Genomic DNA, 13,574 nt, shown 5'->3' with positions numbered 1-13,574 from the left:
TAATTCCTGGATTGCTAGAAGAGCTTCAGCAGTAACTCTGTGAGTGGGCAAGCCCCTTGAATGCTCTCAATGACAACATTCTCTGGGGTAAAAAGCAGTTGATTAGAGGTGGTCCTGGTTACTTTCATAGATCAGGACTGCTTCATATCACTGTTACATGATTAGTCACTTGCAGTGGCCAAAAGCCACACCCAGACTTGTTATCACCAACACTGACTGGGTAACACTGCCCATTTTATCACCACTGCTGGTGTTGAGCTGAGTGGTGGAGCTGAGGTGAGCTGAGCAAGGACCAACAGCTTTCTTCAAACAATGGATGCACAGTCCCTGCTAGCTTCAGTGGGATGGTGATGGAAGTCTGCAAATGAGATTTATCCCAGTTCAAATTCCTGAAATAACTCTTTCTTTCTAGTATTTATTATGCCACTTATTCTAGCAAGGAAAAAAAGAAAGAATGAAACTTTCTCACTCCACAGTTAGAGGGTGTGAAAGGGATAATTCTGGTAAAACATATTTTTAAAGAACAAGGCAAGTTTAAAGCAATGGCCATATGCTCCTTTTGGATTCTTACATGTAAACTTTTAGCACTTAGCCAAAAATGTTGCTGTTCCTTTTCAGGGCAGAATGGTCCAGCTGGTGGCTCAGAATCCACATTCAACCACTCAGTAGTTTTCCTCTGGAGGAAATAAGGATTGCTGGTTTGGGCAGCAGAAGCTTTTCAGTTTCTCTTGGGCTTGTGTAAGGCCAAATTCAAGGTAGAGCAAATTTCTGGTCTGAGGTTACAGAGCTCACTGCCTTCACATGAGGAGAGAAGAGAGGTGGGCAGGAACCACCTCTAGACACAGACAACATATTGCAGGATGCCAGGATGTGGCATTGCCCAGCCCACAGAAGCGATGCTCTGAGCTGACACCCAGCATAGCAACCTGAACAACCTGGATTACTACAGCCAGCTCTGTGTGCAGCATTCCCCAGGAGAAAAGAACTGGAAGAATATCCCAAATGAAAATCTGACTTTGTTTTGAGAGTTTAGAGCATGCTAAAGCACAATGGTCTATCTGTTTCCAGGCAGGTTTGTTTTCATTTGCTGTGCTTTGTGCATTGCTTCACCTCCCTCTGTCACAAACTGGAAGTGAGGGATGCTTTCAGCTCGAATATCTGCTGGACAGAGAGGAGTTTTCCAGACACCTTCTCTCACTTGATGAGACTCCCATGCATGGGCTGGGAATCAGAATCAGAGGGGAGGAGGAAAGGAGATATTGAACAAGACAAGTGAGGGGAATCAGACTAACAGGTCAGGCTGAGGGGAGAGAGGACTTGGGATGTTTTGTGAGGGCCAAAGGAGCAGTAACAAACCACCCCCTGCCTTTTCTCATGCTCTTTCCTCACCATATTTGAATGTTCAAACAATCATTTCTACGGTTCAGTCCCTTTGTGCAGACTCTACTTGAAGTGCTGATGGCACTGGCTATTTAACAGCCAAAATTTCTAAATGCATTCAAGATTTCTAATACTATCCTGCTCAAGTAGCTTTGGATTTCTGCACTACTATCATGTTGCGATGATGCAGTTGTAATGAGTTTACATTTTTCTGCATTGCAGCACATACTACAAGGTATCAGCAGCTTGTCACTGAATCCACAGCCTTCAAAGGGGCATTCAAATTCTGATCACTTCTGCCTCAGACCAAGCATTTTCCAGTTGTTCCTTGCAGGTGGAATATTCTTCCTGATATTGTATTCTCACATAGCTTCTAAGGCCAATCTGGAGGCAGCCCTGCTCTCCCAGGTGTGCAGCCTCGCTGGGCAGAGATTCAGTGAAGGTGCTGCTGTCAATAGTGTTTAATCCAGCAAAACTGCCTGGATGCTGCTCTCAGTATGGTTATGGATGAGTCACAAAAACACCATTCTGCAGTGTAACACTCCATATGAAAATATTCAAGTATCACTTTTCCTTCAGGCTACAGACTTGCGGATTAAAAAACCCAACAGATTCAGCATTTCCAGACTTTTGGGAAATGTAAAATTCCTTCACTTTTTTTTAACAACTGAAGCAAGAGAAAAACACATTGTTTTCAATCCTGACACAAAAGTTTAAACATTTTTTGTTTCATACTACCCTGGTATCTTTCATGGCATAAATTGCTAAAAAAGAGAGAATAAAAGACAGAAGGAAATTAAACCTTCTAAAATAAAATCTGCCAGTCTTGGGTCTTTCTGAAAAATATGTAAGTGGAACTGCAGGAATATGGTCCTGGAAGAACGAAGTACAAAAGATTCTTAAAGAATTAAATTTTGGGACTTATCCTGACTTCCTTTGGCAGGAGCTGTGAAGGAGGAATAGCAGTGTACAAGCAGGGAAGAATCTTACCTTAAGTTTGTTTTTTTCCCCCTCAGGAAAAAAATCAGCTCAGCAATAGTAACGAATGTGGGAAAAATTGATGGAATTTTCTACTTTCAGTCACTGCAAATCATTAGAGTTTGATGATCTCACTAACTATCTCCTTATAAACTACAAAAACCATATGGAATGCAAACTACCTTCACATGGTGCTCAGAGACATGATTTAGTGCTGCACTTGGCAGTGCTGGGTTAACAGTTGGACTCAATGACCTTAAAGGTCTTTTCCAACCTAAATAATTCTGCGATTCAGAAAAAGCCAAGCAATGAGATGCAGGAAGCAGATGCTGGATAGACACTGTAACTTGTTCTTGTAAAAAACATGAAACTGCCACCAGGGAGGAAAGGTTCTTTATGACACAGACTCCATGCAATGGACCAGTTTGGTCAGTGAGTACTGCTCGTCACTGGTATTTGGATTGAGTTGTTAAAAGCCAAAAGCCCTCAAATGATCTTACAAATGTGATAATTTTACAGTTCATGATCAAAGTTTCAATCACCATTTTCACTGTAGTTTGGAAATGTACTTGGTGTAAAAAGACTTGAAACACCCTTTGGGTGTTTTCCCAGTTTCATCAGGATTCAGAATCCCCAGAGGGAAATATTTGATAGCTGCCTTTATTAGGGTTTCAAATCTTGGAGGAACTTATTTTTGTGCTCAAATATATTAAATGTATGTAACAACCCATTAAGTATACTCAGACTGATTTCAAGTATGGGCACAGCCAGATTGGAGATGTTTCTACAAGTTTAGAGCTATAAAATTTAAGTGGAAACAATTTTTCAGCTGCTAATGACAACCATGTATGTACTGCTATCATACAGCTTCTTCTGCATGCAGATGGGGAAAAAATCCTTATCCCACTTTAAACAGAAACCTTATGCTAGAATTGAGCATCTCAATTACAACCTGAGGAAAATTTTCCACCAAACACCCAGTGCTCAGAGAGCCAGTGGGAATCCTTTCCTTGGCTACACTGAAGCTGATTCCTCCCCTGAACTCCAAAACCCAGGGCTGACTTTACCAAGTACCTGTGTGTAAGGCCAAGCTGGCCTCAGGGACCAGAACAAACACATCCCTTAATGCAACACCAAGTTACTTCACACAGAGAAATTCACTGAGGCAACAATTACTACAAATAACATCACACACACAGCTGTATATACATTTATCCTTTTGACAAAACCAGAATGTTACAGCATTTCATTTGACATTTCTGACAGATTTCCAGTGGGATTTGGCAAATTTCTTTCCTCTTTTTGAGCTGCTAAACAGATTCACTGAAGTAGACAGCATTAGAAAGTAATGCCCCATCCAGCCCTGAAGATAAAATAGGTTTTGCAGGACTAACAGAACAGGAATATTCTCCTCACCACATGTTCAGCATTGGGAGCAGACAGTAAACAACATGTTGCCAGTTTTGAGTGCTATTAGTAATGTGTGTTTGCTTTTTGTATATGAAAGCAAAAGTTCCTACTTGTGGAAGAGGTTTTACAGCAACTTCTGCGAGCCAGAGAGAAGTTTGATAAGAGGATCCATGTTTACCACTGAAAGAATTTTCTACCAAGGTTGTTGACATAGAAACCAAGAAAGAAAGAAGGATAGAGAAACCTGCAACTGCCTGTTCCAATAAAGCACTTTGTCTCTCATGACCAAGGAGTAAAGTGTAAACTTATGAGTTTTGTAAGAATGTATAAAAAGCATGCTTGCTGTAATAAAGAGTTTGAGACCTTCTGAAAATGGAGTGTGTTGCTCTGTATTGTCTCCATTCCAACTACAACATTTCACTCACTGGTAAAATGTTACATGTAGATCATTAAGCTTGGGAGTTCATGTTACTCACAAACTATTGCCCTTCCTAGAGCCCAAATATTTGGCAGAAGGTTATGAAGGGAGGTGTTGGAAATCAAAGTTCAGAGGAGGCTGCGCTTAGCTCAGTCAGCGTGCAAACCTCAGCCAAGGGAATCCACTGCCCAGAGCTGGGACACTGTGACAGGGAATCTGGCAGAGCTGCTGTTCTGTCTAACTGCACTTTAAACAGCCTGGCACTGCATTCTCCTCTTGCCTGGGAGGAGCAGAAGTGAGAGGGTGATATAGGGAGAGAATACAGACTGAAGCAGCAGAGACAACGAAGCTTTTATCACTCATTGGATGTGTGCCACAGACACCAATTATATACATTTGACAGCAACCATTATAATTCCAGAGTCCTTGAACAAATCACAAGCAGAAATCACCTTCCTGAAAATGTTCATTGCCATTAAATAAGTGACCCAGACTAGAGGATGAAGGCAGCACTTAAGAAAAAATTTGGGGAAAGGGTAGAGATGGAGAATATTATTAAATGTAGACCTGTAAAACCCCATCATTTGTTCTGAAAAAAGAATTGCAGATTCACTGCAGATACGGGATTGTAGTGTTCACTGCAGATACTGGATTACACTGTTCTGCAAGTGCAAATTCTACAGACAGCAGTGGCAAAACAGACAAGAGAAAAAGAATTTTTCTCTCAGTGGTGAGACTTGACCAGACTTGGTGGGGTTTATGGTTTTACCCTTCAGTTTGAAAATCACAAGGCATACTTCCATATTTCTTTTAAAGTTTAGATTGCTGTGGAGGCTACTGCCAAAGAAAGCTGCCATAGGTCAAACTCCACCATCACTTACACAACTTAATGACCATATCTAAGTGAAAGATTTGTATTTCATGAAAGATGCATTTCAATATCAAAGAGAGAGTTAAGCCATCTGCTAACAAGTGGGTAGCTAAGGATCTCTATAAATTTCATCTTCTGTGAGCAATCATCTCATATATCTATCAGATAAAAACTTTTACCAAGCAACTGTACAGAAACCAAGGTCATTTGGTGTATGGCATTCTGGTATCTTCAGCATATCCAGCTATTTGGGATTCACCCTTCTAGAGAAGGTCCAAATTGACTTTAACTGTAAAAGATACAGGCAGTCAGATGGCTCTTCCTTCTCTCCCACATTGAAAGTTTATTAAGGAAGTTTATTTAACTCTTAATTAAGAGTTAAATCTAATTGAAAGGAACTATTTGCATAAGAACAGGGAGTCAAACACATGATTCTGAATTTCTGTTCTGGGTTAGCTCTCTCGAAACAGCAGTTTTCTGAGGAGGATAGAAAGTTTCCAGACTCTTTCCTGCTCAAACTTCTCCTCTGCCAGACACATGATTCAAGAAACTGGACACAGACAAACACAAAAATAAAATTTCTGTCTCCAGATCCCCTTACAAATGTCTCAACACACCTTTGAAAATGTCCATTTTTAACTCAACACAAGCAAACTATATGAAGCAAAAGAAAAAGGAGGGAGGAAGAGAGAGAGAGAAGGGAGATTGTCTCAGCCAATTTATTTATGGGAGCCTTTACAAAAAGAACCAGTAATAGGGGCAAAAAATACTGACAAAACAAGGCACAAAATCCAAAAGTTTTGTAGAATGACTCAAAGGAATACAAATGCTGTTCCCATCACAAGATGAGTTGCAACAGAGTAAAAAAGAGTCATATTAGACCTGAATGTATAAAATGAGCATCTCTTATTTTATTGTTCTAGGCTTGTGGACTTTTTGCAAGATCCAAAAGGCAAAGATATTTTAATGTAACTGTTTCTGTATTCAGAAAAGAATGCTCACAGCTCAAAGGCCACAGTTTCTAGCTCTGAATCAGAAAGGATATCTTATAATTGCAAACATAAAAATTTAAGCTCCTTTCACTCATAAGGAGATGGACAATTTCAGAGAGCCAGACAGATTGCTAAGAGAATTCTCCCACATAATAATTCTCTTATTAATTCAGCTGAGTTTAATAAGTGAACCTTATTCAGTTCCCAAAAGACCACACCAGAACATCCACAGAAATAAATTTTCAGTTTCAATAGTCCTGCTCAAGAAGGTGAGGCTAAAAAGCTTCATCAAAGAAATGCACTTATTTGTCATATCTGATTCAAAGCATACAAATTTAAGCAAGGAGTAACACCAGATATTGTCCTTGGATGCAGTTTTTAGCCATGTCTGATCTTGGTGACTCACCAATATGTCTGGTATAAAAGACATGAGCTGTTTCCAGATCCTAGGAACAAAGTTACTGCCACTACAGTATTGGAGATGAGAACTTCTTCCTTTGGGACTTGGAGTCCCATAGGAATCAAAAGGACAAAAACTATTGCAGTGTCAGATCAGAAATTCTGCTGTGGGGCAGGAATTTCAGAAGTTTATTAAGTTTAGTAAAAAGATTAACGAACAACTAGAACTATTTTTTACAGTTCTCCAAAGGCATTTTGCACTGTGCTCTCCCATTTTTTCATTTACCTTCAGTCCCATCACTAAGCTCTTTCTCTGCTCAGGTTGCATATTCTGCAGAGGAAAGAGGAGCTGAGAGATTGCAATACTTCCTCTGGTTCCCCTGCAGGTTGGCAGCAGGGATCCTAAGGCAGCAGCGCAAGCCCAGCTGCATCAGCAGTTCCTCCCAGTTTGAATGCAATATAAAGATAAAAACAGATAGAGAAACCTGGTGGAGAGTTGTGGTAAGGAGGTAGGAAGGAGTGGGATGGCAGAAAGAGAAGGGATAGAATACCCAAAGTCAGGGCAGGCTCTATTTGAGAGTGGAGAGCAAGACAAGGGAGTTACAGGTATTAGAAAATGCTGTTTGTGAGAGAGAAAGAAAGAGAGAGACAGGATGGCAGTGGTTATTTGTTGTGAATGACTAAATATGACCCTGAGCATTGGAAGGAAGATATGCAAGTGTAAAAATCTCCTACTTTGGGATGCATCCTCAAAACTTTAAATATATAAATCCTGCACATGTCTATGGAAGGGAACGACAGGACTAAGAGATGTGTGCAAGGACAGCCCAGTGGAGAGACAGCAGCTCTCACAAAAGGATCTTGCCATGGCAGCAAACACAGGAGAGAGGGGATGGAGCAGGAGTAGGAGTGCATGTGTGAAGCTGGAGGAACAGCAGGAAAGGGGAACACAAGAGCAAGAAGGAACTGACAGAGGGGAGGGAGGGAGAGATTAAGAACTTGAGAGAGGATGTACAGTTTATCACACAGGCACAAAAGAAGGTAGAGGGAAAGGAAAGGAATGAAGAAGGGAAATATTTGTCACACAGAAAATACTCTTGATTGCATAAAAAGGCATAAAAAGATGGTGAAAAAGATAAGAAGAAATAGAGATGGTTGAGAATAGAAAAAAAGGAAGTGAGAAGAACAAATAAAAAGAGGAAGAAAACCAAATAAGAAAGATTTTACTAATTAACAGAAAGCATAAATCTCAGTGAAGAGATTTAAAGAAAGGGCTAGAGCAAAACAAACTATGGGTAGAACCAGAAATAGTCTGGAGACCAGTGCTGACGATCAGTCCTTCATCTCTTCTCTCCAGACCTCAATATTAACTCTCTTTCCCAGTGCACATTTGCACCTCCAGCTACAGCCTCTTTGCCTCCCTCAACCCTGGGCTCCAAGGATCGGCGCATGCCGAGTACCAGACCTGAGGAGGGCAAGGAAAGCACAAATGGAACCATTTTCAAAGAACCTTTTGAACATCAATGCAAAACAGGTGAAAGTGGAACTTTCAGTGATCAGAGCTGTGGTAGGCAGCAGGGAGGTGAGCTGCTCTGGCAGCCGCTCTCCTTACCTTGGGTGCTCATGAGTGACCGGCTGTCTGGCTGCAGCTGCTGCAGGCTCACTCTCTACATCGCCTCCATGCAATTCTCAGTGTCTCTCCAGGAGTTCTGGAGAGGTTATTTGTGCTCTGCAGCTGTTGAAAAGTAAAGAAAACACAAGGAGTAAAACACCCCCTGGCCCCCAAAGTACAGTAGTTTCGGAAGAATCAGGAATGAAGGAGGCTGGGGCACTGGGGGCAGAACGAGCAAAAAGCCGCACAGAAAGTAAGAAAAAGTGTGTCAGAGACTGGGAGGGGCGGAGAAGGAAAATGCAAAGATCTAACAGGAAACCAGACTATAAATCTGCTTCGGGTTGAAAAAAACACATTCTGCTCCCCAGCAATAGGGCCTGTTTGCAAATGACTCTGCAGGCAGGTGACAGCAGAGCCCTGTGGCACCAGGCAAGCAAATCAAGAGGCACTGCTGCCCCTTCCCCAGGAGGAGCAGTGGGCAGAGGTGGCAGCACTAACGCCTGGCTCAGGCACAAGAAGCAGCCTGTCTCCACTGCCTCACTTCCAACTGCACACACTGCCAGGGCACGTTTTCCTGGGGCACAAGGAGATGTGCTTAATGCCAGCCTGGCTGGTGCTGTGCCTCTCCCAGCATAGAGCAGCAGCCCTGGTGTCTCAGGGCACTTGCTGGTAGAAAGGAGGTGGGAGAGAAAAAAGAATGAAGGAACTGAAGAAAATAGAGTTTCAAGAACAACAGTTCCAGGTAGAAGGAGTTCTGGGTTTTCCCAAGATTTCAAAGGTTTTTCATTAAAGCGTCTGTTTTATTAATAGCTTCTTTTGCTAAAAAGGTAGTGAACAAGGTTTGCTTTATTCATCAGATGATTTTACAGTTGAAGGATGCTTTAAAGAACATGTTCTCCAAAGGGAGTCTTTGCTGACACAAAGAAGTTGCAGTATCTTGTATTGCTTCAATGCTGGATTCCTGGCTTAAGGCCAACATGCAAACCCAGCCCCTGGTGGGTCTCACAGAGGAATTTACCTCTTGCTGCAACCAGGAGCCCCCCTGAAGCCAGACCCACCAGAGCAAAGTCACCCAGTCCCTGTCCTTGCTGTTCTCTGAGTCACGCAGGACCAGGAGTCACCATCACTTCTAGAAACATCCTTCAGTGTTCTGCCACCCTGCTGAGGGATCCTGAGCCTGAACCCCTTGTGTGATGTGCTGGTTCTTGTACAAGGCACAGGTTCAGCTCCACTCCTCTCACCCAAGGTTTTACCTTTACACTGGGCAGATGTGCACAGGTGAAGCCTCACTGGAGTCAGGTCCTGGATGCGTGAGGGACAGAGAGAACCCTTAAAGAAAGGATGAGTAATAAGGATGTCAGTGTGCAAGCGTGACTGCAAAGGTCACCAGTCCAGGTATAAGTGCAAACACATCAAATTACAGGAACAATAACAGGGCTTTCAGCAGAGTCACCCACAGGTTTTGCTGTCTGGATTACCTTCTGCTACCTCATGATTTTTGCAAGGTTCAGCTTTTCTTTCAGGGTGACTAGAGAAAAACAACTATGTATATATGGGCATGGATATGTGTTTATTTCCTGAGACAAAATAACAGCAATAAAATCACAAACACTAGAAAAATAAGCATAAGCAACCTACGATAGATAATTTAGGAATGTGTGTGGGGGGAAAGCACGATGACAGTAGTGGAGGGAGAAAATAAGAAAGGAAAAAGTATTTGGTAGAGAATAAAGAAAAACATAACAAATGGAAAGTAAGTACAAAAGAACAGTGGAAAAACTGTCAAAGGATAGAGCGGCATCAAAGAGCAGAATAGAGGAAGTGAGGTGATACAGTGAAAAGAAGAAATGTAAAGAAAATAGAGAAAACACATGGCTCAAAGTCTTGCTACAATAACACATAAAGTGTTCTTACCAAACTGAAAATCTGAAGCCTTCAAAAATTGTAAGGGTGCTTTGCTCCAATCCTCCCCTATTTTTTCCTCTAATTTCGCGTGTTTGTAACTGTACCTGGACTGGTGAGGGTCTAAGTTTATCCATAAGGATTATTTAGAAAGGGATTCTGGAAGCAATTCCAGTTCTCTATATCAAGAGCTCAAAGATAAAGGAAGGCAGGAATTTCTGTCTCCTGCTGAGCAATAGCAGAACTTGCTACCTTCCATATAATTTTTTTTTCCAGTGAGGACTATATTGTGATGTGCTACTTATATTCTTGTGCAACTTTACCAAAATTCACTGCTGAACAAACTTGGAGCTGCATGTGACAAGGTGCAGGAAAACCTCCTGCCTTGAGCAGCCTAAAACCTCACCATGCAACAACTGCACAGGTGAGGTTCTGCAGTTTCTGACTGGGGGAAAGTCTGTGAAACTTTGGGTGAAAACTGTGAAATAGAGCTACAAGAATCTTGGCTTACAATTCTTCCATCAAAACCAATATAAGTCACTTTTGAGTTGTGCTTTCTGCTGCTTTCACAGAGGAAGCTGATTTGTGCATGCAACAGAGGAACCATTTTAAGCACAACCAGAGAAACTAACTCTGCTGGCAGGAGGCTTCGTGGCTTCACTTCAATTTTAAAATCATAGATCTTCCACACATAGTTCCTAACCTGAAAGGAAAAACATGCTAAAAATTCAAATCAAAACTCACAAAGTCTCATTACAGCTTTCTCCTTCTGTCCTTGATTTCTTCAGCAAACAGGGTATCAGGCAGCACACTCTGAAACTGCCCTACAAGCAAGGGGTTAGGTATCATTTGTTCCTGTTCCTGCTTTTGCTTTGTTTAATGCTGCAGATTACAAACAGATCAAAAACTACAGTAACTGTTTTAAAGGAGATGCCACATTTCCCTGCATTAAAGTGACACCATAGAGATGAAGCAATTATCCAGCAAAGCCTGAGCAGCTTTAAGGAATCTATCAGAGAAATCAAAGAACCTAAAATTCTCATAGTCATAAAGGGTTTACTGGCAAACTGTGATAGCTGAGCAGGATACAGTCATCAATCATAAAGCCACATGTAACTGAATATCAACTCTCTTTTAAAAGAATTTACAATCTTAATCCCAGTTTTCAGGTGTAAAAAATTCTCTCAAGCTATAAAAAAAGTGTTATAGTGAGGCTGCAGTTCCTTGAGGCTGGCAGACTGAAGTTATGTGTTTCACACAATGCAAGTGTAGAAAATAATTATGTTCTATTAGGCAACCAGAAAACATCAAAAACTTCAGATGTGTCGCCTAAAACAGAGCAAAAAGCTGCAGAGTTTGAAACAGGGCTTTCCTGACTCAAATGCATGGTCTAGCAGCCTGACTGGTAGTTCTAAACAAGAAATATTCCTTTTTTATTTTTATTTTTTTGAGGGTGAGAAAACAGAATTGCCTTAAAAAGATACCTGTCTCTGTCCTCTGATTCTTTTTTTTAATAACAATGATAATTTAAGAAATTCCACTGGAACTTTCAGTTTAAGAAGCTCTCCAGTTAAGAGGTAACAATAAACAATACTTTTTTTGTTACTGGTGTTTGTTATGGCTTCTCAGATTTCTTTCATTAAACTTGGTGCAGGAAACAATAAATTGCACCTCTGCTTTCAAAGGAACTCCTCTCACCTGCAAGTCCCCAGGTGGAAGGACATGCCTGGTATTTCTGCTGTCTCCCTCTTTCCCAGAGACTTCAGAAAGAAAGGGTATATTTAGTTCCTTCCAGTTGGTCTGATTCTGCAGGATCTGAGCCCTGGTGGTACAACCTGAACGAGGTTGCATTTTAAATCATTTGGTGGTGCTGTACCTTCCCTTCCTCCCTGCTTTTATTTTGGGTTCCTCGCATAAAAAAGCCAGCAAAATTCCAAGGTAATTCTATTAAGTGATCAAACAGTGGAGAAGATTTTGAATTTTAGATATTCCTCCCCATTTTTGCTGGCCTCCCACGCATTTTGCCCATGGGTGACTTTCATACCAGAACATCGTTATTGGGGTCTACAGGGAAAGTTTCTCTCCTTTCTCCTTCTGTCTGTCCCACAGGGATCCCATATACTTCCTATGGGAATAAACTTCCCTTGGTGTAAGGTTCTCCTTGTACTGCAAGGAAAAGTACAACTTCCTACAGGAGAAGTAACAACTTCCTACAGGAGGCCTTTTTAAAGATGTGATTCATCAGCTCTAAGACAGAGCTGAAGCTGCTGCAAAGCTTTAAATATCTGCAAACTGAAGAGTTAAAAAAAAATATCAGCGTTTGGAAGTAAAAATCGCTAAAATGTCCAGCTCTTAATCTGCTCCTCCTTCTCTTCTGTTCCCTTCCTCTCCCAAGAGAGCCATCTGAGCCCATGAGGAGACTGCCCTTGACTTCTTATCAGTGTAACAGTCCTGAAAATCCCTGGATACCAGAAAGGCATTTCACAAACTACTGATTTGAGAACTAATATATTGCATTTCTCCTGCATGCCTGAGCACAGCAGCACCGTATATATTGTTAACACAACCCTTCCAACTCCTTAGAGCAGAGAAACAGAAGTATTAAATATTTTCCCCGTTTTACATATTTTATGTTATCAGCCTTGCTCAACTATCCTTAGAGACTATCACTCTTACTTAAGGATGCTCACAATTTATCATTTTTCTCTGGAGATCTGACTTCCAGAACAGAAGTATTTCCCTATTCAATTCACCAGTCTGTGCATAAGCAGCTGTTAGTGTTCATCTGCCTTTTCTAGGCATTAACATCAAAAATGCCCCTTGATCTTAAAAAGTGACACACAGCGTGGTTTCTTTAACACCTTTGGGGGTAATGGTTTAAATCCAGCAGGGAAATGTTCTCATCTATAGGTTTATGATACACATTTAAACAGTGTTTCAATTGCCTCAACTATGAAATAAGATGACAGCCAAACATATATCAGAGGGGAACAGAGAGCATAAAAATTCCTCTTTCATTTGACAGTGTGGGGCTTACATGGTTTTGCACAAAATGTACAGTCCCTGTCAAGTTTGACAGTATTATGGGATCTATCCCAGTCACCTGTTAGCATATTCACCCAGTGTGGAAAATCTGGGCTCAAATCCATTCTGGGATCTGGGTTCACAACCCATGGCACAAAAGACCAGCCCTGCACTAAAACAAAGAACCCGGACTTGCGTTTTTGATGGGAAAAAGGGGAATAGCTTTAAGCTGAAAGAGGGTAGATTTAGATGGGATATTGGGAAGAAATTCCTCTCTGTGAGGGTGGTGAGGCCCTGGCTCAGGCTGTCCAGAGAAGCTGTGGCTGCCTCATGCCTGGAATTGTTCCAGACCATGTTGGGCAGGGCTTGGAGCCGCCTGGGATAGTGGGAGGTGTCTCTGCCCATGGCAGAGGGTGGAATACGATACCCCTTATGGTCCCCTCCAACCCAAAGCAGTCTGGGATTCTACAGCTCTGGGATTCTATGACAGATTCTGCCCCTTCTTGAGGCCAAAGGGAGGGAAGCTCCAGACTCTCTGATGCTCACTCCAGAAGAGTCAGAGTTAATGGAGTTGTTATTCCACCTGTT

At 41.7% G+C, this 13,574-nt stretch overlaps 1 protein-coding gene across 1 annotated transcript in view; it reads right to left on the bottom strand.

Moving 5' to 3' along the window:
* CARD11 (caspase recruitment domain family member 11) overlaps positions 1 to 7,899 on the bottom strand; it is a 44,270-nt gene extending 36,371 nt beyond the window's left edge. The window contains exon 1 of the mRNA XM_031056558.1: positions 7,808 to 7,899. Coding sequence (XP_030912418.1) covers positions 7,808 to 7,899 — 92 coding nt within the window. The remainder of the gene's footprint in view (positions 1 to 7,807) is intronic.
* Between the last annotated feature and the right edge of the window lie 5,675 nt (positions 7,900 to 13,574).

This window comes from Geospiza fortis, unplaced genomic scaffold, assembly GCF_000277835.1.
Source record: "Geospiza fortis unplaced genomic scaffold, GeoFor_1.0 scaffold237, whole genome shotgun sequence".
Taxonomy (NCBI): Eukaryota; Metazoa; Chordata; class Aves; order Passeriformes; family Thraupidae; genus Geospiza; species Geospiza fortis.
Note: the sequence above shows the minus strand (reverse complement) of the source record. Positions and strands in the feature narration are given on the sequence as shown.